The sequence below is a fragment of the Actinia tenebrosa genome, unplaced genomic scaffold (assembly GCF_029948245.1).
Source record: "Actinia tenebrosa isolate PJP-AT-01 unplaced genomic scaffold, QUT_ActTen_1.0 PGA_scaffold13__45_contigs__length_12533684, whole genome shotgun sequence".
In the NCBI taxonomy this organism is placed as follows: Eukaryota; Metazoa; Cnidaria; class Anthozoa; order Actiniaria; family Actiniidae; genus Actinia; species Actinia tenebrosa.
Window position 1 is genome coordinate 11,755,491 of NW_028292573.1, and position 24,015 is coordinate 11,779,505.

Below are 24,015 nucleotides of genomic sequence, written 5' to 3' on the forward strand. Positions count from 1 at the left end.
CCCCCCCTACCCCCACCGTAAATTCCGTAAATTATCCTATTTTTTGTGCTACCTGTGGATTTGGCGGGAATTTTTGCGCCAAAACACTTAATCGTACTAACTCTGGTAATCTGCCACCGGGTTATAACAGAAGACAGTATTGTCAATTCTTTTACATATTTTAATTTTTCTCTTTTCCCATTACTCCACTTATTCAAATTTTCACAGGTTTTGCGTTTTTTCTTGAATTTTCATACTTATAATTTTATATAAACTATCTAAGTAACTTTATGGAGATGTAGATAGAACAGAAAAACTATTAAACAAAATGATACTACCTGGGTACTTTGAGCTCTAAGTGTCAGGAATTTGAAAAAAAATATACTAATACGATAGATTTCCTTTGAAATTATATATATCGCATTTCAACACTGTTATTTCTCGCCCATTGGATTCAGAATGTTATAGTTCCATGATGCACTGTACATACGTATAGAACAACATCCCTTGCAGAATTCTGTTCAATCTCGTCCTTAGAGCCTACATTCCTTGTGGTCAGCAGATATTAGGGACGCATGCTCAGCACAAGATTGCATTCTGCGTCTCTGTTTTTGAGAGAATTTCTCACAGTCACTTCAAAATAACTTTAAAATATTGCCTGGAAATGGAGGTTGGAATTGAACGGTAAAATATGAAACACCATTTCTCTTCACGACTTGCAACTTGGATGTTCGCTTGAAATGTCTTGACATGGTGATAGACAATCTCATTTAAGAAGAGTAAAGCCAGTTGGGTTTAACCGGGATATTTTATCTGATAGCAAAGAGCAATACCAAGAGAGGCTCTAGTATCATGGGTAGCACTCTCACCTAATATTTCCCTGGCAAAATCCAAGTTTAGGATAGTTGTGGACTAGAGAGAGTGCCATAATGTGATTCGAAACTGAAACATGATCATGTTGAAAGAAATGCTCTTTCTGGTAATTTCAATAACGTTCAGTACACCATTACGATTCGCAAAAGAGAAGCTAGACCTCAGTATTAAATCAAACATCGCTAGTGTGCGATACATAAAAGGTCTGGCAAATGGACTTGGGATGCGCATGCGCAATCAGAAAAGTTCGGTTCTTTGTTAAACGAAGCCGAAGGTCTTTGTCTTGATAGCTAGCAGTAGTTTACTCTTCAGGATAGCCCTAGAGGAATACAGTGGGATGTACAGTCTAGAAATACACGTGTTGGCTGTAGGCAATTGATGGTCATGAGCAGGTTTGACTGTGACCGATGGCTTGGGTTGAAATCCTTCTTCACTGGCGGGAAGGGCGGGGCTGGATGTCCAGAAATATACCTGTGCGCATGCGCAATAGAAAAGGAAAAGTTATAAACATCAATCTAACTTTCATGATACTGCGAAGGGAATACGATAGAAATGTATTGCGCGACAATCCAATAGTAAATTGCAAAAAAAAAAAACACACAAAAAAAAAAACACAAAAAAAGAAAAACAAAACAAAAAAAAAGAAAGAAAAAGAAAAAAGCTTAGCCCTCTTGAGACTTTAAAACGTCAAAAGTGATCCAGTTTTTAGTATTTGTCTAGCAAGGGTACGATTTTTCTGATCACTTTTGTTGACATATACATTCATATATAAGTGTCTTTGTCATTATTGACCCAGTACTTGCTTACCATATCTTGTCGTTCACTGTTGCTCATCTTCTCAACTATCGACCAGAACCACTTCTTGAACTTCAAGAGTTTTTCAGCACCAGCACCTTTGAAAGAATATTGTTTAATTGTTTCTCAATTTTGATATATAGCAAAGCAAACAAGTCGCTCCAAAGTGACAGACAGACAAACCATAATGAGAAACTTTTTCTCTGGCGACATATGGAATACCTCTAGTTAAGCAACGCGCACATAAGGTATGACAAGTTAGTGCGGTTTGGAAAGAAACTATAATAGAAAACACAAGGTTCTTTATCTAGAAAACTAAACGTCTAATTCACTTGGAATAAGCATAATAAGTGTGTTGAGTGCTCTTACCCCCTGTCTCATCGTTAAATGAGGTATAGTTCATCAACTGTTGTACACTGATCTCACCACAGCCATTCAATAACAACCTGAAGTCCTCTGGTGTTAGGTTATCGAGTGATGATGATGGGATAACATCCAGTACACCATCACGAATACTCTGGATATCACAAGAAAGATAGTCAAAATTAACTACAGTACTTTATGAAAAATACGTTATGTGTAATTATATAGCTACCTGTTGATCCATACAGGTAAAAGCCGGATCATTCTTTAATTTTAAGAGTGAATGACTAAATGAAACAGGGCGAGAAAAAGGTTGAGTAATTGCATGTTTTGGAGTCTTCAGTGAGTGCCAGAATGGAAAGGAGAATCAGAAGATCCGAGTGTAAGTTCGTTCTGCTTTAGTCAGAAGGGAAAGGATGGACTAACGGAAAATGAAATTTTTTTCAGTAATGAGCATGTTTTTTTTCACTGACTATGTCTTCTGACTACAGTGCCCATTCATATTCCTTGGTGCGCATAAGGAAACCGAAACCTGAACCTTCCGATTCTGTGTCGCGCTGTTAGTACACTGTTCTCCTTACAGTCTCTCTTTTCTAACCTAACTCTTTCCCCTAACTTGGTCGCGCGGGGGCGAGTGAAGTTAGCAAGGTCAAACTTATCCCCACTCCCTCGCAATCACCTAAAAATTAAGCTCTCGTGAATTTTTTAGGCCATCAATCCATCCATACCTGCAAAGCTTTCTTGGTACTTGTGACCATCTTATAATCAGCATACAGTCGAACATATTCCTGTACAGTGCTCGGCGTCACTGCTGTGTTCCTGCCTAGTTTCATCAGGTCAACAACAGAGCCTCCCTCTTCTGGGGTCAGTTGTATCGTGAAGGTCAAGTCAAGGGAGTGGAACTTTTCTTCTGCATCTGGAGCTTCGGCTGTTACGAGAAGCTGTCGTAAACTCTCGTATAACATGGAATCGAAAAATGCTAAGTCATGCCAGCCAATCTGGAATGAGGTAAATGTGAGTCAAATACAGTTATACTGAAGGTCTTATATTTTCGACGTCGCATTTTAGCTGATTCTTTACTAGGAATCTAAAAAAATATAGTTTAAGACTAATAAACCCAAATACGCAAAGAAAGGGGGAAGTGTTATGGAGCCCCACGCTTGCGTCAATTTTTTCCAAACTTTCCATCTTCCCTTTTTGGTGTCAAAAGAGCGGTTTGAAATGTAAAGCCTAGCTGTTCACGTGTCTTAAAATAAGAAAACACTGCGCCAAAGGTAAAAGGTCTACACAGTTGCAAGATTGCCCTCCCCCCCCTCCCCCCCCCCCCCCCAAAAAACAACATTCGAATTTCATTTGGCGCTTCCCTTTCAAATGGTAGCTGAAATCCTGGAGCTACTATCAAATCATTTCAAAGTTTTGTATTCGCTACAATTCTTACATACCCTACGTCCAAGTATGTATTTGATCACGTGTCTGTTGAAAGACATTGGACACACTTCATTGTGGAGGAGACAAAGTCCAACAATTCTGCAAACATCCAAGAAAACAATAGGCATTAGTCAGTGTGTTCTTCTTATTCTTTTCTTTGAGTTTCATCATTAGTTGGGGATTTAATGTATTGTTGGGTGGGATGGGGCATCTATTTTTATTATATACTTATAGTTTTCGTGTTTTTTATATATATATTAATATTTAGTATTTGAGGGCCATGAGTTTATAAGTTCCCACTGTCAAATGTTCCCTCTTGAAATAAAGTTTATTATTATTATTATTAACATTCCGTTCATTCTCTTATTCTCTCATTCATTTATTTCATTTTTCATTAAAATATTCATTCCATCGATCGATTTATCCATCCATCCGCTTATCAATTCATTCGTTTTTCATTTGATCATTTTCTTCCTGCCTTTATCTTTTCATTCCATTTATTTTCCAATCCTTTTCCGGCGAACAAAGTGATTGTTCTGAATGTTCAAACCTCGCGCAGGTTTCGAACTTAACGGTAATCAAATACCGGTAGTCAAATCCTAGTTTGTTTTTTCTTCTTCGTTAGTTAGTTAGTAGAATTTGATATTTTTTGCCCGAGTTTTTATTGCTAACAATATATATATATATATATAGCCTTTTCTGTAAAACCATATCTGTAAAACAGTCAAATAGTCAAATCCTAGTGATTTTTATTTTTTTGCCTTCGTTAGTAAAATTTTATATTTTTACCCCAGTTTGTTTTGCTAACAATATATATGGCCTTTTCTGTCAAACCATATCTGTAAAACAGCCAAATAGTCAAATCCTAGTTTGTTTTTTTTTTATTTTTTTGGTCTTCGCTAGTAAAATTTGATATTTTTTTACCCCAGTTTTTTTGCTAGCAATATATATGGCCTTTTCTGTCAAACCATATCTGTAAAACCGTAGGTATGGCCTCTGAAACCAATTATTTCGCTAGTCATAAGTCCTTAAAGGAAAAAATAAAATAAATTGGACCCAAAAGTCAAGCCAAAAGACATTAGTACATACTAACCTTCCAACGTTTCTATAACAGTTGAGTCGTTCTTCAGTCCAGAGTCCTGGTCTGGGTGAATAGTAACCAACCTTACCAGGCTGATAGAATAACGGTGTAAAATCCTCATTGTTTTCTTCTCCATCCAGGCTGGAATTGCCTGCTGTCTCGCCATCTTGATCTTTATTAGCTGATCCTTTCCTGTTGATAGATAAAAATATCTTAGTGATGGTATATAATCTGAGTCATCGAACTTAAGACCCCACAGGAGAGAACCGTCTCTTGATTCCCCAAAAAAATCAAGGGTATTCCACAACTTAGTGTTTCTTTCTTCCTTTTCTTGTATTTTCAGTTTGAACACATTCCTAAGAGAATAATAGAAAGTGAGCAGGCAACACTTACTTTCCGTTGCTTAGCAGCACATCCACGGCATCTTCAACACGTTGTCTCAACGTATCTTCACTGGCTAATAGCAGAAGGAGTTGTGCTGGAGACAGTTCCAGTAACATCCCCGTGATCTTACTTGCAAGATTCTACAGCACAGGACAGAAAACGAAAATATCAGTTTGATTACGATCATGAGATTATTATCATCTGGCAACGAAATTATTGGTATTACCGAGAAGCATAACCTTTAGCCGCGCATGCGTCAGTGCGCAATGAGTGAAAATCTCTTCTAAGTAGTAACTTACCGGTTGCAACGCATGTACTCTTGGATAGAGTCGCTCCCCTAAAGATTGTCTATGGTAGGGTAGGGATTCACCATCCCCATCGTTATCCTCTGTGTTGCCACTAAAGTGAAATGGTCTAGCGTCTGTTGACAGACGTCGACGCGCTTCACGATCACGATCACGGTCACGTTTATAGCGATATGTTGCGCGACGAAGACGTTGAGCTATTGCTGGAAAAGAAAGACAAAGAGGGTGAGGTATAGTGAATGGTACTGAGATGGGGCGGGAGAGTTTGAGGGGACAGAGTAGTGAAGTTTAGAGGTGGACAAATTTTTTTTGTAAATGAATAAAGGTCCTTTACTGAATACTTACTATTTCGATACTCACTTCTATTCATGTCCATGGCTGGTAGTTTTTCCCCAGATAACAAAGCTTCACTCAATGCGGTATAAAAGCTACGTGCCACCCCGCTTCCCTCGCCTGGTTCGTCTTTGAATGACACCTTCACACGGTGTATTGTCATTGGACGAGAGTTAGGACCACGTCGACTAAACTGAGTATTCAGCTGCCGTACTGCTTGCTGGATGATAGTTGTACGACCACGTTCGACCTGATAACAAATATTGGACGATTATTATCTTCACAGGAATGAAACTTGCAAATTGATGTTTTATCAGGGCAGAAAATAAGAGAACCAAGAGAAAACCTTCGTTTCAAGGAAAAGTTGAACAACACAGTGTTCTTTAGACACCGCCGACAATTCCATATGGGCCTCCACTCCTACCCCTCTTCCCGCCCCAATCGCACACGGCCCACCCACCCACAGGACGAATTTAGTAATGCGCATTTAATCTAGCGTATAAATAAGTATACTCATATACCTCGATAGTCAAATCTCTCTGAGCTGAGTTCCGCAATCGTTCCATTTCTCTTCTAAATTTCGTCTCATTGACGTCAAATCGGCCCAGTTCTCCCAACACAGACGACGGCTCAGCCCCAACATCCTCAAGGAACAAACGGCCAAACAACTCCACGCAAAGCCTCCAGCGACCTAGTAACGAGTTAGCTGGTGTACCACCCGTTATGAATGGCCGAGGTATGGATAAGGCCTGGGACTGGCTTGAAGAGGGTGCATATAGATTAAGGCTGCCATCTTCTTTATCTATAGAAAAATAAAATAAAATTCTTTTTAAAAAAATTACTATCAAAAAGGTGTGGGAGGAAGGTGGCGGTGACGCATAACTTTTAATATACCATTTTTCTGAGTGTACTATAAATGCGCAATAGCACCACGATCTTCTTGTACAACAAATAATGTTTTGAAAGCTCCTAAATTGCACTTGCCTAAACAAGACTTGTGCCTAAAAATCCCTCGGATGTGATTTCAAAACAGCTCAATTTTGAAGACAAAACAAAAGATTTTCAATCTCCTGAGAATAGCAAACATATTGTTATGTTCCCCAAATTGAGCCTGCATTCCGACGTGCTGCAAGGGGTCTACTAATTACGAGTTGTACTCGAAGTCGTGCGATTTAATATACTGAATTATATTTAATCTCCTGGCACGATTTTCCGAATATCCTCTCTTCCCTTAAACTTTAAATAAGCCACTTTTCCCTTACCTTTATGTTCTTGGTCTTTCTGCGGCCGCGTTTCAGCAGCAGCTTCCTCTTGTTCTACCGATGCTAAAGTTACATCAGGTCTAGACAAAGCCATAGTTCGTGTACTATCTTTCCCCTTCATAGAAGCATTCTTCTCCGATCCGGTCCCGAAGAGTTGCTCCCTACGAGCACTAGGGTGAAGTAGATGAGGCTGGCAGGCAAGAGGCAGGGCTTCTTCTATAGGGGCATGGAAGGGGTCGGGAGGTTCGCAGCCTAGCACGGTGGTAGAGTCGGTACGTACGAAGAACTGATGCAGAGTCCCCGTGGTTGGTGTCGGCATTGGCTCATCATCAACTGGTTCAGTATCATCATCATATTCATCATCACGGCGTAAACTACTACTATCTTCATCATCAATATCATCACTCCCTTCCTCATCATTCACCGTTTCTACTATGGCTGCAGGTTTGGTCGTATCGATACTGGATTTATTCGCGTGGGATACCGCCCTTGGGTTGTTACGTAAGTAGTAGATGAGAGCGTCCATGACATAAGCAACATGGCGGAGGGAAGATACGTCTAGCTTGGGTAGGGTGTCACCGTGCTCGTTGCACTGTCCTCGTAGTAACGATAGCAGGTAGAGAAGAAAGTCTTGTCGACCAACGTCTGGTGTACCAACACTAGCTGTGGTATGCCTCCTGGAACAAGTGATTATAAATAATTGTTAGTATAACAAATAGATCATGTTTTGTTGTTCATCTTTAGTATCGTTAGTCTAGAGGACAAAGGGAGAGAAAAAAAGAAGCAAGGAAGGAAGCAAGCAAGGAAGGAAGCAAGCAAGGAAGGAAGCAAGGAAGGAAGGAAGGAAGCAAGGAAGGAAGCAAGGAAGGAAGCAAGGAAGGAAGCAAGCAAGGAAGGAAGCAAGGAAGGAAGCAAGGAAGCAAGGAAGCAAGGAAGGAAGGAAGCAGGGAAGGAAGGAAGCAAGGAAGGAAGGAAGGAAGGAAGCAAGGAAGCAAGGAAGGAACGAAGGAAGCAAGGAAGCAAGGAGGGAACGAAGGAAGGAACGAAGGAAGCAATGAAGGAAGGAAGAAAGAAGAAAGAAGTAAAAAGGAACCTAAGGAAGAGAAGAGAAGAGAAGAGAAGAGAAGAGACAAATTCAAAACAACAAAAGCCCTCAATTATTTTTTATCTTATTCACCTTCTCCTTTTATTCTCCCAAGACCTCAGTAACGCAGCATCTTCACGTGTTCGTCTATCTCTACTGGCCGCCTTCTGGTGAGTCTCGTGCAGAGGATGGGAGGGGTGGGTAGAGTCTGTAGCAGATGACAGTGATAAACCAAACCGTAACTGCGACTCCGTGCAATCCATCACTGTCTCCAACCAATCCCAGCAAGGCTGTAGTCCTCGGTCCACCACGGTGCAACAGTCTTGAAGTGTTGTGGGGGGTGGGGTAAGGGAAGGGATGATTGGTAGTGATGAAGGATCGTGAGCGAAGATCAGAAGATCTGTTATCTGGTAATCAAAAGAAAAAGCCGTTTCTAAATTAGAGATATTTTGATGAACTTGTGGTTTGCAATCAGGTATTGCTCTCTTTACCTTGGGCATGTTTCCCCAATTTCACTGTGACACAGTGTCATTCCCTAGAGTATCATTTCTTTATTTAATGGTTGCGCATGAGAAGACACATGAATTTGAAATGGGAAATAGGTTACACCCAAGGACAAGAGCTCTATAAAACACCAAAAATGTACCGTCCAAAAAAATCCCAAAACTCCTAGCTTGATCAGCCAGATAGGTTTAAATTTTAAAACAGACGTGGTAAGCCAATGATGTACTTGAAGATCATAGCTCACCTCTCTGACTACAATACCAAAAGCCCTAGCAAGTGCACTGCTAGCATTCCCCATACGTTCGTTAGAACTACTGCTGTTCAACTCATTTGCGGTAGTACTAGCTGCCGCTCCATTTCCCGCGGCACTGCGTCTTATAGTAGATGAATCTACGTATATAAACCCTGAGGTAGTCACTGAATGGCCACTAGCCAGACCTGTAGTGGTGGTGTTACGAGGCTGGTTATTTCGTATGGCCCATTGCATCGCGTGGGGGGTGGTGCGGGAATCTGCAGCTGTGGATGAAATAAAAACGTTATTATACACCAAATCGAAATGTGGTGAGCAATTTGAATAACTATGTTCTGCAATGACTAGTGACTGACTAGCCTCTCATACATGTGAAAACGCTTTTATGTTTCCAAGTGAAGCACGAGGCTAGTCAGTCCCTAGTCAGTGCAGAACAATAATTTTTCAAATCGCTATATTTCGACGATCCCTACAACACATACAAATGATGAGCAAAATATTCCTGCGTGAGTAACCGGAAACTTCTGATTTGAAATTTGATTTTTTAAAGAAAAGAACACCCTACATAGTCAAGGCGCACGCGCTTAGTATTTTCAAGCGCTTCAAACTATTCATTACCATCTAAGGGCGAGAAACAAAATATTATAACATAAGTGGCGTTTGAATCTAGACATCACGTTATCACAGTTTTGTTCTGGCTGAAACGAGTAGCAATCTGGAGTAACATGTTTTCCGCCGATACCGAAATATTGGCTCTTAATTTTATGATCAGCAAGCATTGTACCTGAGGCATTACGACTGGTGCTCTCCGTTGTCTCCACTTGAGCGCCATCATTTTCATCCCTCTCCCTCTCATCGCCGTCTTCCTCTTCTTCTTCCTCGTCATCTTCTCCTGTAGACGATTCGTCTTCTGAGCAGAACTCTCCCTGATCGCCGAGACTAGCACTATCGGAGCCTATAATGGACCCCGGTACTCGGATACGCCTCACTGTACTTTCTACCTCCCCCACGTTGCTGTCGTCACTATCGCTTTCACTCTCGGCCAAGAGGTCTAGGTCCATGTCTGACTCGTTACCAGCGACGCCACTCTCGAGTTCCTCGTCACCAGCCTCTTCGCGTTCTTCTTGCATTTCAGATCCAACGTCTACGCACTCAACAACCTTGATAAAGGATAGCAAAAAACCAATATTAGTCAGGAAATATCTCAGTGTCTTTTTTAGAAATACGATTTGTTTAAAGGACTGATAACTGGTGAACTAGGCATGACTGGAAAAGTAGGGTCATTAGTTAATGCAAGCAACAAGATGATTTTTTTTTGTTCATGTTCCCAATCTCAGACCCACGATCTCGTCTGGGACACGATTTATTGCCTCATATACTTACAACCTACTGAAGAAAGACAACTACTCATCTACACCCCACACCCTGCGTTCTTCGATAAGTAGTGTAATACATTCATACGTACCTCAACCATTTCAGTGTCCACACCACCAGTTCCTGCCACAGTAGCTCCTCCACCCCCACCACCGTGGGGTGGCTGATCACTCCCAGCTTGGCGTACTTGGCGCCTTCGATGCCGCTGTCCACGATGTCTGTGACCAGCGGCTCTTTCATTAGAACTTGACTCTTCAGTTGACGATGCAGATTTCAAAGGCAGCGGCTCTACAGAAAAGATCTCTTCACTAGCTTGGGTGGCTACGAGTGTTGACGAGACGAGAGAGAATGGTTGGGCTGGACGACAGACACCGAGGCGGACTGGTGCGAGTAGGGAGTCAGCAGCCTGGACCAGCTCAGGGATGGCGAGGATGTTGAGGGCTTGAAATACACGACGGCATTTGATGAGTGGTTGGACAAAGCTCCTGGAAACAATAACATCCTAGTATTTAGAAAGACGAAGATTGAATGGTCGTTGTAACTGGTTTTGCTGAATTAAAAAACTTCCGGATAAATTCTTTAGCCCATCCCCTTCTCTGCTTCTTCCCTTTCCTTTGCAGTCTATTTCAACTCCCCAACCTCTGCCCCTTTCTCTCTTCCTATACCTTTAGGCCTCGCTCCCGTCTCTCGGTTCAGGTTGTGCTGTCATTCCTTAAAAACTTTATCCCTTGTCAAAATTACTTGGGTTTCCGTCTAATTTGTATTACCTATGTTTTCTCAGTTCCAACAAAATTATGTGCTTACAAAAAAGACCTCAATGATCTTTTTGCAGGTATGTGAAAAATTCCGTTACTTACGCCTTTCGTTTGCCTGTGGCTGGAGCCATTTCCGACGCCAATACGATGAATACCCGAGTAACGGAGCGCACGAAGCGCTTAGCAACAGTTGCTTCCTCTGAATCGTGAGAATTGGATGAATTCTTGACAGCATTGACTAAAGTGCCGAGAATGTGGTCAAGTACCTGAGAAAGAAATAATAGATCTTCATCAAAACTTTTCAACATTATCCCAATTATCATCATCACCACACCCACACCTACCACCATCATCGTCATCCTCAACGGGATGTAAGCAGATTGTATTTTATAAAAGCAAGGTTCGGGTTGATTAATGGAGAAATCGTGCATATTTAAGAATCAAAACTCTAAAACATCCCGTCAATTTTGGGAGAGACCTGCCAGTTTGCTACGGCATATGGGTCTTTATTCCTTTAGAAACGAAACCCTTCTCCATCCTTTAGTAATCCTCACCTCGGTGGTACACTTGGCAATCAGGCAATGAGTGAAAGCATCTAGACGTACAGCACAATCCTGACCAGACAGATACTTTTCCTGTTCTGTACTGGACAACATTGCTGCTGAGGTGAAATCAATATGCATTTCCTGGCCACCACGCCTATCAAAGACAGAATAAGAGAAGGCAATTTCAGTAATCAATCGCTTGAGTTTATATTAAATAAAGAGTATCATATTAGCCGTTCCTAAGTCGAGGGAAAAAATGGGTCGAGTTGGTATTACAGTGAATTGTGGGTCTGTTTTAGAGAACATATTTCCAAGATGGCGGTTAGTTCGTCCCCTAAAACAGCCCCACAATGAAGTGCAATGCAGAATCAACCCAGTTCTCTGGATGGATAATGATTTAAAGAAGAGGAAGCTCGACAAAGCTATTTTGTCGCTTTCTAGGAAATAGCCATTCCCCCTCCCACAAGGAAATCTCCCAATGCTTATTTATTAGATTTGCTATGATAAGGTTGGTTAGCAGGAGCCTCAGATCACTGCCACTACCAAAATGAACCCCCAAGACATTACTATAGACATTACCTTGAGTCCATGGGTTTACACCCATCCATCACCATAGCCTTAACTGCCCTCCAATCCTGCATAATCTGCTCCAATGCTTTGCGCGCAAATCTCGGTGGCTCCAAGTCATGTTCTGGTAAGGGCGTGGCAGTAGCACCTAAGCTCTTGGCCTTGGCTTTGGAGCGGGAATCTGATGATCGATGAGGACGGTGTTGGCATTGTTCTACGGCCTGCCTGGCTACCATCTGGGACAGGAAGAGCAGAAGGTGCTCGCCTCTAGCGTTGGGTTTGGTAACCAGGTCTGTTTCGCTGATTAACTTGGTTAATAGCTGTCCTCTTGCGATCTGAGAGCCTGGGATCAAAGCTTTGCACTTGCATTTTTCCCAGCAGTCACAGTAGGCCGTTGGTGAAGTTCTTTTGAGCCTGGTAAAAAAATGCACAGAATAGATTGAGTTAACATGAAACAAAAATAATATGGCTGGTTATCTCGTTTTACTAAAAGGGTTGAGAAATATCAATTTTTACAGTAGAACTTTTAGCTTGTGCCTTTCCCATTGTCCTTTCCGACCATATGTCATTCCTTGAGTATTATTTTTCCTTTTTTATTGGCAGAGAGTTCAAGTTGGTACATTAGTATGAATGTGATCCAAAAAGAAGAACAGGGGTCCGAAATGCTGGAGTAACGAGAAGCACAAGCTAAAAAACGTTTTGGACACTACAACACAAATGAACACAAATAAAATAAAAATAAAATGTTTACATACTTGCAGTCATGTCCTCGGTGACAAACCCTGGCACATTCAGTACAACAACACAGGGATCCCGTCAGTCCACAAGTACGGCACTCAAAAATATCTTGATTAATATGCTCCGTCCCTGTCCACGTGAAGGAGCACGTGTCGTTACAGCAGAGCACATGTAAGGGAGACGCATCGGCGTGACTGTCAGGTGGACAGATCATGGACATGAAAACGTTCCTATCAAATATGACGTTTTCATTGGTGGATACTAGTTTGGCTGTGGCAAAAAGACTTAGTCCAGCCTTGTACGCTCGGGCTTTAACTGCTGCCATGAATGGAGTATCGCCATTAGCATTCCTGTATTTAAGAAAAGGAGAAATAAATGGCATTATCATATGACCCGTATCTGCCCGAGCGCACGCTCTTAAAAAAGCCTTCGGGAAAATGGCGCTTGGTCCGTACGGCATCACCTCGAGCGAAATATTTTCCCGTACGGCCCTCCCACAGTCAATAAGTACATATTTCTCGACTGTGTAGCCACAGAAACATCCTCAGGAAACCAGGGGTAAAATTCTGTCACCCGTTTCTCTTTGCCAGAATTTCTTTTGGTAGCGAGAAACAAGCGACATAATTTTACCCCTGGGTTCCCGAGGATGCCACGGTCAGCAAAGTAGAAGAAACTGTAAAGAAATAGGATGGAGGTAATCAATTGTGTTGGGTGTGCAATGTACACAGTAGTGTCTACCCCCTTGTGTGGACTTCACGGATGTTTCGTTCATAAAAATTGTAGACATTAGGTTCCAGGCTACGGTAAGCGCGCGCTTGCTCTTCCGATTCGCATGAAAACGAGGCTTTTCAAAATGGACGGCAACGAAGTTGTGCGGTTTGAGAAGTCTCAAGAAATCCTTCTTTTAGTGACTATAATATGAAGCGATTTTGACATGGCCTTTAACTATTTTGAGATTGATGTCCAATGAAGGTCTGGGGATGGTTTTAGAAAAGGAAGCAGTCGTTTATTTCCTGGATGTTTGAAAGTCTCGCTCGTGGAAGAAAATGGCGGCTATGAAATTATCCATTATCTCTTTGAAACCGTCAAAAATATGCGATTTCTTGACAGGATCGGAAGTTTTCCCAGATTCAGGTAAGCATTAATCGTATTAGGTATTCAGTTGGTGTGCTGTATTTACAATTCATATTCTACTAACATTTTTTTACAAAGATTTATGTACTATTATTTTTATCTGTAATTCTAAACCACAAAGACGATCATTCCTTCGATCTGTTTTCCCGCCCTGGGAATTGCCACGCGCGTCATTTTTGTTTTTCCCGCCATTAAACTTCAAGCTCGAAGGTTTTTAACAGTAATATCGGTTGTCTTTGGTTGATAATGGCCGCGGAAAAGTACAAGGATATTTCTTGGAAAAACTATAAAAGTCTCCCGAAAGAGGAAAAAATGGAGGCCTTTTGGTACTTCATGCGAAAGGGGTAAGTACAAAGTCATTATTCTCAGCTCTTGTTTATGTGTTAGTTATGCAACCTTGTTTTTCCTGAAACAAAATCAAGTTAAGATTAAGTTAACATACTAAAATTGTCTATTTTTTAGAACAAGACCAAAGCACGAACTAGAATATGATGAAAAGGAATTGTAAGAAAATATCTGTAAATTGTTTGTGTGCATACTGTAAGCTTAAAATAATTATTGATGTATCCATAATTGTTTCGTTGACAAACCTATATGCTAATTAGATTCAGTGTCAATTTTTCGTTGGTATAAACATAATTTAATTAAATATTGCAAATGTTTAGCTGTTCTTTATTGTTATATGTCATAGAACTGAAGAGGGAAAAAAAGCTGAAGATGAGAAGCAATTGAAGAGGAGGATGGATTTGAAGAGGCGGCTAGAGGAGGAGAAAAAGAAGAAAGAGGAGAAATCTAAGGAAAAGAAAATAAAATTGTGAAGACCTTAAAAGCAAACTCCCTTTTTTGTGTTATTACTGGCTGTAATTTTACGTACATTGTTCTTTGCAAATCTTCCTTGTTTTCTTTAGGGGTACTTTGCTTATATTGTCAGGATGGCATCTTCTGTGATGTTCCTCAAGCATATATTTTACCTAATAATAATAAAATAATAAATTTTATTTATATAGCCCACATGTCTTGAAATTTAAGGTGTTTTACCTGGTCCACACGGTTTCTCACACTTGAGTATGTACGTTTTAACTCATTGAATGAGTGATGTATGGACTCGATGCCTTGCTCCCCAAGTAAACCTACTCCTGTGTTGTATTTCCTAACCCAGCTAACCATGTGATCTTCTAAAAAGTGTAGCTTGGGGAAGATGCTTGCTGACGGAAAAAAGTGGCGATATAGTGCCAAAAATGTTTTGATATCTGATTCTGCAACCAAAGTAAAATAGTTACATGCATGTGTTTGAATGTCTCCATCAATAAGAATAATTTCATAATGACCATGTCAGCAACTGTCCCTACCTAGTTTAGTTATTTCTTCATCACTAAGTTTGACAGCTTTGTTCATAGTCTTGTGTACATTGTTGTAAGAATTAAGCACTTGAGAGAACTGATCTTGAACCATTTCAGCTTCCCATAACTCAATGCCAAGCTCACTGCATACTTCAACTGCAACACTTGAGAGCAAATTGATGTTTTTGGCCTTTAGGAGTAAAGAAAAATAGTAAAATAGATGAGACACTTAATGCTCATATATATACTATGCACTAACTAAAACTGCACGCTTACTAGATATACAACGCTTCATTTTTTTGGGCAATACCTTAAGACATTTATCAGTATGATTTCCGTTAAAGCTTCCACCATGGTACGATTGTCTCTCTGCCCCGATTTCTTTGAGAACTTTTTCTAGTTTCTTTGCGCATGGTCCATCTCCAATTTTTAGTTTTGAAGTCTTTGCCTGTAATTCTGCTTGTCTGTTCTAAAAATGAATCGTAAATATTACTTTTTGATACTGAAGCAATTTATACAATGATTATTTTTAAATTTGATGTCAAATGATAAAAAATCCCTTATATTAAAAATAGACATTGCTCCAAATACGATTTGGATGATACAATAATTATCTCATTCTACTTAAAGCAACTTACCAGTTCATCAGCTTGATGGCGTAACTCATCAGCTCTTTTAAAGATGTTTTCACTGTCTTTGTCTCCATCAGTGGAATTCAGTAATGAAAACATTGCATCTTGTTCACAAGCTAATTTGTACAAATGTATGTTAAAGAATATTAACTATTTATATTTAGCATGTATGCTGAGTTGTATGCATGTGTATTTATTACAGACATTACCTCTTGCCTCTTCAATCAAAGTGCTTTCTTTCAGTTTTGTTTCTTCATACAATGACAATGACTTTACAAAATCTTGAAAAGCATCACACCCAGTCTACATGTCAGCATTGAAAATTATTAGTTTATACAATTTTGTTGATGTGTATGTGATATTACAAATAAACAAAAAGGCTATCAAACTGAAAATAATTACTCCTATCAAACCATACTTTATTGTTTGATTTTGCTAGATCATCAGCTACCAGTAAATCCACTTTGTGAAGTGCTTGTCGGAGGAGGTCATACAGCCTATTGAAAACACCAATGCTGATATGCAAACCAGGTAAACAAACCTAAGATTGTATAAATATATAAAGTTGAAAGTTGTGATTTTGGTCTCTATGTAATTAAAATGTTTTAGCATTTTACTCATATTCATAACATCTGAATTGACATTTATTACAAATATTATAAAAGTTACCTACATGATCAATAGGAATGTTTATAAGTGGTGGTCTTATTGCATTGTTGTACAGTTTGGCTTTTGAGTGTGGTGATCCATCTTTTTGATACTTGGCATTATCATCTCTCAAACTTTGAAGGGTTCTCAATGGTTCGGTCTTTCTTTCTGATTTTGGTTTGCTCATTTCAGTCTGGGTTATCGTGCACCACAGACATGGATGTCTTCCTAAAAATACATTTTTGTATTTTGTATTATTCCTGATAATTTTTAAAGTATATAGTTAACAATTATTTACGGAATGCAAAGTTGTTATCAAGCAAATATTTACCAAGCAGAAAGTCTTGAAGCTGCAAGGTAAATGTTGTCCAATAACCACTGAGCCTGAGGTGAATAATTGTTTTAGCATATACTGTTTACAAAAAGCATGATTTATTTGCATTAAAAAAAAACCAAAAAAAACACCAAAATTTTGTTATTTTTCAGCATTTCAGTTCCAAATTCATTCAGCACTTGTTCATGAATAATGGCTTCAGTTTTGATTATGCTAAGCTATTTGTTCTATTGTTTTCTCAATTTTTACAACACTCGTCGCAAAGTGATTGCTTTAAGTCATTATTTTGTTCGCAGCTCAATATCCCCTGCTTCAGTGGAGTGAATATGGTCTCAGTATTCCGAGATAGCTAGCCAATGAGAGCGTGCATTCTTACGATGTTGTGACCATAGTATATGCTAATTATATATTATATATATTCTGTTTACTAACCACTTGCTCCTGAAATTCCATATAAGTCACATAAAAAGGAGTAGTCCCCAAATGCAAAAAGTATTAGTTTATATTCTCTGAAATATTGAAAAGTTAAAATTGTCAATTTAGACACTAATTTTGAATGAATGCCTTCATGTATAAAAATCATTGGTCAGTTTCTCATTTAAATAGCTTATGGACATTATGTACCTGAATATGATTGTGTTATCTATAACTTTTCAACAATTTAAATTGACAAACATAACTGTTCATAAATAAGTTGCATATGTTTACAATAGAAAAAGCATACAGATTTAAATAAGAAAAAAGCTGTGATATGAGCAATGCCTATCTATTAATATACATGCCTCCATTTTTCTTTTTGTAGACAGTCTATGTTATTGACATATCTGTCCAACCCAACCTTAAGATTATGTGGGTTGTCTGGAGCCTCAAAAAGATTAAACACTACAGTGTTTCTTGTTGAATTTGGGGTTGCTGTGTTGGCAATTTCAAATCCCATCTTCAAACTTCCCCCTTAAATCAAAAAGCAAAATTAACAGGAACAGGTGATAACAAAGATAATTTCTTTTTCAGAAAATTTGAGATAAACATGTCATGTGACCTGCCTTCATTTCATATTGACTGTTTTTATTATGGGCTCTGAAAAGAGACGTTTGATTTTAAATATCTTTTTAAGAAGCATTGGACCATTCACTTTTATTTTTTTATTATTGGCTCCAAAAAGAGCCATTTAATTTTGTTTGTATGATGTGTGATAGTTCTTTTCACTCCATTTTAATTGGTACTCGTTCGATCAGCAACTCCATATAGTAACTGTATATCCAGCTTCCATTGTCATATAGCTATCTCCTGCTGATAATGGTATCAATACAAATTGATTAATTACTAAAATTTATGTGCAATCTTACCTCCCTTATCTCCCCCAATCTTTAGCCATATTTCATCTTTTGGGATTAACCCATCGTGCCATGTAAGTCTTTGATGCCTAGTACATAAAATATGGTTATTGCACAATACAGTGTGTACTGTTTTCAGTTTGGTAATATTTACTTTTATTGTTATAGTTTTCATGATGTAGCAATATTAATTACTTCTTATTTGCTTCCAGGTGACCTTCTATCATAGATTTCAAGTTTGAAACCTGACCACAAGGTGCAGCCCGAATTTCACTTCGCTCATTCAGCTTTGAAAAAACAAATGGCACAGCCTCACAGTAAACCTGAAAAAGATACAGGTAATGCAATATTAACTACAGTATAAATGTGGAATCACATGAAGTATTCATGAGTTACGAAATCACCAAATATTATTTATCCACTTGCTTCATCGATTTGTTGTTCTTTAGCCAGAGATCTTTGTTTTTTCTCACTTGCCAGTTCTATTCCCCAACTTGATAGCCATCTGTGAATTAATTTATGTTGTCAAGAAAAATGTGTTTCTTTATATAAAAAATACAGCAACTATGTATATCAATCACTTTATTTTATTTTCAGAATAGATCTTTTTTGAAATACAAAATCATGGTGCATCGTGGTCTAGCTTTAAAACAAACAACACCATATTTGGCTTAATGAACAAAAGATGTTTGTACCAAATCTATTCCACAATGCAATGTGTATTGCAATTTCAGAAAAGACCTATGTGCGTGTGTATAAATGGTGTATAACCTTCTTATATTGCGTATCTTATTCCAGGGAATCCCAAGATCAGACTTCATGGCCAAGCCTTGTTCTGGAGGAATGTCGATACTCAGACCAGCCTGATAGAATTAAATCACTAATTATTATGTGTGTTTCCTCGACTTTTTTTAGGTAGAACTTTTTGTAAGGTTGAATAAGAAGACTTGTGTCAAATAAGACCAAGAACGTTATTTCTATTTTTTATTATATGTATTTTTTTACCTCTTTAATCAGTTTTTGTCTTTCTTCTTTATTACACCGTCTAAACTCTGCCGTTTTCTGAATCTTACAGTCATTATAAGAACCACCACTTATTGTTTTCCTTGTTTCTTCTATAAATGATGCGCGTCGCTGGATAGTTTTCAAGCTGGCTTCAGTGCTTGTAACCCGAGGCGAATGTACAATTGACAGTTTCAAAGGCTAGAAGGAATGTGGAAAAAAATGAAATAAAGGGGAACCCCGCTAATCTGCCCATCAAAGGGACATTCGAAAATGGCCGTATTAACGGGGTGGCCGTAAAGCGGCGGGGTTCCACTGTAGTAGAAACATGATAAACTGATCAAGATGTTCTAGAGTACAAACACCAAAAGTGTTCAACATTAAAACCACTAAATACTGCTCATATTGTTGTACATTTATAATCAGTAAACATCATTGCATATTGTTTGTATATTTATAATCTAAATATCATTGCATATTTTTAATAGGAGTTTTGTTTATAGTAATACAATATACTCTGTTTTGGTTTGCCTTTTAGAATACTTACCGTCCCCCCAGTTTTCATGATAATATGCGAGTCTTCATTTGTTGATAATTTCCTTTTAATTAATTTTGTAGCTATAATCTCCTCGCTTTTCTCCAATGGCTCTGTCAGTGGCTTATCCATTATTTGTGGCAGTGTCAATGTGAAAGGCTGGGCGAGATAATTGACGCACGTAGCTTCGTGACCGTGAAGCTGATCTAGGGGGAAGGGGTTTTTGCAAATGGAGCAAAGCACGGAAAGAGAACGAAGAAAGTTTAGAACTATTCGTGGTGGTTTCTGAAGAGTGAGCGCCGATGTCGGAGAATTGCACACAGGACATTTTGAATTTTCTTGAGTATGATTTAGCCAGCTCCGGATACATTCAAGACAGAAATGATGTTCACAGGAAGACTGTAGAGGCTGTTGAAGAACTTCTTTGCAGATTGGACATATCACATCATGAGGAGGATTCAAAAAACGGGAAATTTCAGGAACAGGTTCAATGATTTTGGCTGGAATGATATCGTCTGGTATTGCGATGTTGGAGAGTGTGTGGTCATTTCTGAGAGCCTTTATTTTCTTGGGACGTCCTTTACCTTCAGAACTTTTTCGTTTTCTACCACCACGTTGTTTTGATTTAAAATATGTACAAATTTGGCAATTATCGACGTGTGGAGTCCATGCAAAAGGCACGACACTACATGTTGCATCTTCAGCGCTTATTGTTCTGCAACATTTTGCGTAGCAGTTGTTACAAAGTTTATTCGGATGAATGTTATCATCATCATTTTCGATGTTTATGTTAAAAATAACCATTAATTTTTCTTTTATTTCAGGTTTTTTGCAACTGTGTACGTAAATAGTTTGCTTCTCGCCCATATAGAGACGGCAAATCCTGCAGGTTTTTGCCAAGCAGTCGCTGTGAAACTGAGTTGACATGTCTAAAAATGTTTTTGTAAAAATAGGCATTTTTTACTACTTTGTAATTCAAGTAAAAAAAATGTTAGGAGCTTGAATTCTTCATTTTGTTAAATTTCAGTCTCTAAGCTCAATCGTAATGGCTCACCTTTTCAACGAAAAACTTCCAGTGATCCAAGAAATTGCATTTTGTAAAGTTTCTTTTCATGCTCACGGCAGAGTTGCGAAAAATCACTTCGTCGCATGATTTACAATAATTTGCAAATACATCAACTTCTCGTCTTATTGAAACACTCAAATTAATCTTCGTAACCGTAGGGAACTTATTCAAGTATTTTTCTTTTGTTTTAAAGCGTTCACTATACAATATTCAAAGCAAAATTGCCGGGAAAATTTTTCAAAATTGCCGCCATTTTGGTTGCCAGGGGAGGATCATCTTGGCAACACAATTTGGCCGCGCGCGTAGCCTGGAACCTAATGTCCGGATCAAAACGTCCGTGACTTGACACAAGCAAGTTCCCAAATCGTGTATCTATGGCAGGAAAAGAACTGTTACTGTAAAGATATAACAAGTCATTGTAGACAAACTGAACCAACTCATTATGGAGAAATCTTTCCCAGTTTTAGACCCAAGTGTCATTTTTCAAAAGATTCTTCGTAAGCCATGTCAGTGGATCTGCAAGCTTTATTTATTTATTATTTGTTTGTTAATATTTAGCCAGAATTTGCCCCTTCGGCATTGCTGATATCGATAGGGATAATCTTTGAGGAAATGGTACATGGCCCAAATGAGAAAACAGTGCTACTGATCTAACAAGTACAAGTTTAGGTTTGTGTTTATTGAACAAGAAAAAAATACTTACTTTGCTGACATGAGCTGCATTAAGTAAGGCTGCAGCACAGGACTCCCACACAGCAAGTTCAAACATCTAAGAGCCTTGGCCTGTTTGGTAAGGGGTTCATCTGTGGGTGGTGGTGCTGCTGCTGATGTAGTGGGTGGTGGTAATGGAGATGGATCATCTTCATTTGCTTCTGAAAACAATCAAAAGAATTTTGCAGTGATTATTAGGTAATGTTTAATAAACGAGCAGGAGTGCTTTATCGGGTATAAAACACTAGGCGTAGCCGAGTGGTTTTAGACCCGATAAAACATAATCTGTGAGTTTATTAAACGTCTTCAAAAACTCATGAATTAAGCTCTCATATTGTACCGAATACTTTACGAAATGATCCAAGTTTGATAGAGAAAATCCAAGTTAAAGTTTATGCAAATGAAGACGAATCTATATTAGATATAAAACCTTCTTCGCAGTCATGATTTCCATTGTTTCTTTCATAAATTATTAATGAGTTTTTTAAAGTAATATTAAAGTTTTTCTTTAATGGCTCATTCAATGTAATGAGGTTTGAATATAAGTGAAAAGATGGAGTATGATGTCACTCACGTCACAATTACTTGTATTAATTGAAATTGTTTAGATAAACCATATAACATACATAGGACATACCACTACTATTTTCTAATGATTGCACAACCCTTTGTATAGAGGAGCGGGATTCATTTGGTGGATCGGGAGGCCAGTGTAGAGTCGGGATGGGTGCTGTCTCCTCCTCTGCATCAAGACCTGCTAAGGTAGATGATGCTGACCTTGCTGCTGACACTGCTCTTTGCATCATCTCACGGACACCAATCCTGCTTGTAGAGCTGGTGCCTTGGGATGACGTAGTAGGAGTTGAGCTTGCTGGAGTATCTGTGGTTGATAAAATTGGGGAGGGATAAGAAAAGACAGTATTGATCAGAAAGCTGTCATAGAAAGGCAATATGAAAGGTTTATGAGACTATTGAAACTTGACTGTCATTAACAAAAAATAATGCGGTACCAGTTAATTGTCCAAGAATCCAGAGGGTGGGGTCTAGGGGGCAGTATCTCCCTAATCATTCTATAATATCATGATAATGTAGTGTATTGAACCCAATTTGAAGAATCCTGAATCTGCCCTTTAATTTCTCAGTGATTTTCCAGTCACTGCTACTCACATGACGGACATTTGACAGGTCTTCTAAAACCTGTCATAAACAGGAATAAACAGGAATTACAAGACACTAGTCTAGACATTTATTCACAAACCATTGACAGAATCAGCTAAGCAGCATTCCGCAGCCAAGCTGCTACTCTGACGCACAGCAGCAGAGGCAGCTGCTACAGCTGCAGCCAAGGCATCTACTACCCCCTTGAAAGACTCAAGCTTACTGCCTACACCAGGTCCAGTACCTCCAGAGCTGGAAGGCTTGGTGGCTTCTCCTGGTTCGTGAGCCAAGGTAGGAAAGCACATGGAGACACATGCGTGAAGGATGTTGCGGTTGCCATCACAGCGTTCTTTGAGGGCCAGGTCTAGGAGGCTATTCGTACTGGCTGATGATGAATCAATCATACATTTTAATTGAAATGTTAAACGTAACACAAATCAGAGGAAACTATAAGTAGAAAGATGAATATGTTTAAATAACAGACAGCCATTTTCATTCTTAAGGCATTCCATTCTTTCTATAATGTACTGGGTATGTGCACATGATAATAAACTTGCACCAAAGAGAAATGAATACAAAATAACACCCCATATTTAGAAACTTTTTCTGATTATTCAAGTGAGCTTACAGTGCTCAAAACTTTTTTCACATTTCCTAAACTTTTGGGGTTTTTTTGGCTTCCCTCAATCAAACAATAACTCTGAGCAATGCAAATTTGATTGAGAAAAGTCAAAACACCAGAAAAATGTGTTGCTTGAATAGCTGCCCCTCTGGGTTTGGCAGAAAAAAAAGATCCAAAAGTAACAAAAATTAATGAAAATAGATGGAAAAGTACAAAATGATAGCTGTATGTACCTGCAGAACTGCCCATTAATTCAAGAAAGTTCTGAATCCCTTCATAATCACAGTCAAGTACATAAGACATCAGTTTCTGGGGCTGAAATAGATACAAGAAAACAGATCAATAATTGGGCTCTTCTTCTACTTCAGGCAAGGAAGAGGATGTGTGCATCTAGTGAACCTCCCATTTATCCAACACTGGGAAAAACTGGGGGTGATGAATTGTTACTGTACCTCCATTGCCATGACAACAACTATAGCCCTGGACTTGCACTCTGTTCCTGGCCGAAGTGAGGTGACACCAACACCAAGACACTGAAGTGGTGGAATATCCTATAATAAAATTGAACACATAAATATTAGAAAGAAAGAGACACCAATAATGTTCTAGACCACATTCCAAGTAAATTTTCCATATACTGCCACACGTGTAATTAAATGGGATAGATAATAAATTTTAGTATAAATATGCAGGTGATTCTTTAAAAAAAAAAAGAAGATAAAAGATATTTTTTCTGGTAACAGCAACAACGTGGCTGGCCACCATTTTGGATTATCGCTGGAGGTGATTACGCGATTTTCACCTGTGTATTTTTACTAATATTTATTTTCAAAGACTCGTATTTCGGTAAATAATCCCCGATATTCACTTCTCCTTCGG

General features: G+C 38.9%; 2 protein-coding genes and 1 long non-coding RNA gene across 8 annotated transcripts in view; 1 reads left to right on the forward strand and 2 right to left on the reverse strand.

The window, feature by feature from the left end:
• Positions 1–139: 139 nt before the first annotated feature.
• Positions 140–24,015, reverse strand: part of LOC116290123 (E3 ubiquitin-protein ligase UBR5) — a 35,239-nt gene continuing 11,363 nt past the window's right edge. For 2 of the 5 annotated variants that reach the window (XM_089028652.1, XM_089028651.1), the window contains exons 20-43: positions 23,589–23,687; positions 23,370–23,451; positions 22,615–22,899; positions 21,994–22,236; positions 21,349–21,517; positions 12,638–12,970; positions 11,895–12,296; positions 11,325–11,469; positions 10,873–11,036; positions 10,107–10,500; positions 9,426–9,801; positions 8,636–8,907; positions 7,981–8,294; positions 6,804–7,480; positions 6,063–6,343; positions 5,554–5,791; positions 5,203–5,411; positions 4,913–5,043; positions 4,532–4,711; positions 3,453–3,537; positions 2,739–3,008; positions 2,017–2,164; positions 1,660–1,745; positions 140–1,323 (exon numbers count right to left, since the gene is read on the reverse strand). In XM_089028652.1, coding sequence (XP_088884778.1) covers positions 1,111–1,323; positions 1,660–1,745; positions 2,017–2,164; positions 2,739–3,008; positions 3,453–3,537; positions 4,532–4,711; positions 4,913–5,043; positions 5,203–5,411; positions 5,554–5,791; positions 6,063–6,343; positions 6,804–7,480; positions 7,981–8,294; positions 8,636–8,907; positions 9,426–9,801; positions 10,107–10,500; positions 10,873–11,036; positions 11,325–11,469; positions 11,895–12,296; positions 12,638–12,970; positions 21,349–21,517; positions 21,994–22,236; positions 22,615–22,899; positions 23,370–23,451; positions 23,589–23,687 — 5,796 coding nt within the window. In that variant the 3' untranslated portion in view covers positions 140–1,110. The remainder of the gene's footprint in view (positions 1,324–1,659; positions 1,746–2,016; positions 2,165–2,738; positions 3,009–3,452; positions 3,538–4,531; positions 4,712–4,912; positions 5,044–5,202; positions 5,412–5,553; positions 5,792–6,062; positions 6,344–6,803; positions 7,481–7,980; positions 8,295–8,635; positions 8,908–9,425; positions 9,802–10,106; positions 10,501–10,872; positions 11,037–11,324; positions 11,470–11,894; positions 12,297–12,637; positions 12,971–21,348; positions 21,518–21,993; positions 22,237–22,614; positions 22,900–23,369; positions 23,452–23,588; positions 23,688–24,015) is intronic. The other 3 variants (XM_089028655.1, XM_089028654.1, XM_089028653.1) reach the window with 3 other exon arrangements.
• Positions 13,397–20,619, forward strand: LOC148911861 (uncharacterized). Its single transcript, XR_016119520.1, has 5 exons — positions 13,397–13,754; positions 16,166–16,257; positions 18,255–18,380; positions 18,841–20,064; positions 20,404–20,619. It is a non-coding gene; the product is annotated as an uncharacterized LOC148911861 (long non-coding RNA).
• Positions 13,928–18,944, reverse strand: LOC148911862 (uncharacterized). 2 transcript variants are annotated; one of them, XM_089028657.1, is made up of 15 exons: positions 18,814–18,944; positions 18,469–18,547; positions 18,238–18,365; positions 18,055–18,131; positions 17,491–17,659; positions 17,141–17,217; positions 16,400–16,602; positions 16,145–16,267; positions 15,936–16,029; positions 15,733–15,842; positions 15,405–15,563; positions 15,104–15,284; positions 14,793–15,010; positions 14,629–14,725; positions 13,928–14,160 (listed from the first exon to the last, which is right to left on the reverse strand). In XM_089028657.1, coding segments are annotated over exons 1-15 (1,767 nt in total). In that variant the 5' UTR covers positions 18,864–18,944; the 3' UTR covers positions 13,928–14,158. The 2 variants fall into 2 exon arrangements, with proteins under 2 accessions (XP_088884783.1, XP_088884782.1); XM_089028656.1 differs by lacking the exon at positions 13,928–14,160 and having other exon boundaries at positions 14,621–14,725.

Bases quoted from the DNA above. Each gene is read 5' to 3' on its own strand.
- LOC148911862 (XM_089028656.1), bottom strand. From the start codon at position 18,863: ATGAAGTCTGATCTTGGGATTCCCTGGAATAAGATACGCAATATAAGA. The intron at 18,548-18,813 runs GTTATACACCAT...ATTAATTCACAG, and splicing joins AAGATACGCAATATAAGAAG to ATGGCTATCAAGTTGGGGAA. The intron at 16,603-17,140 runs GTTAGTAAACAG...ATGTATTTTTAG, and splicing joins TGGAATTTCAGGAGCAAGTG to GAAGACATCCATGTCTGTGG.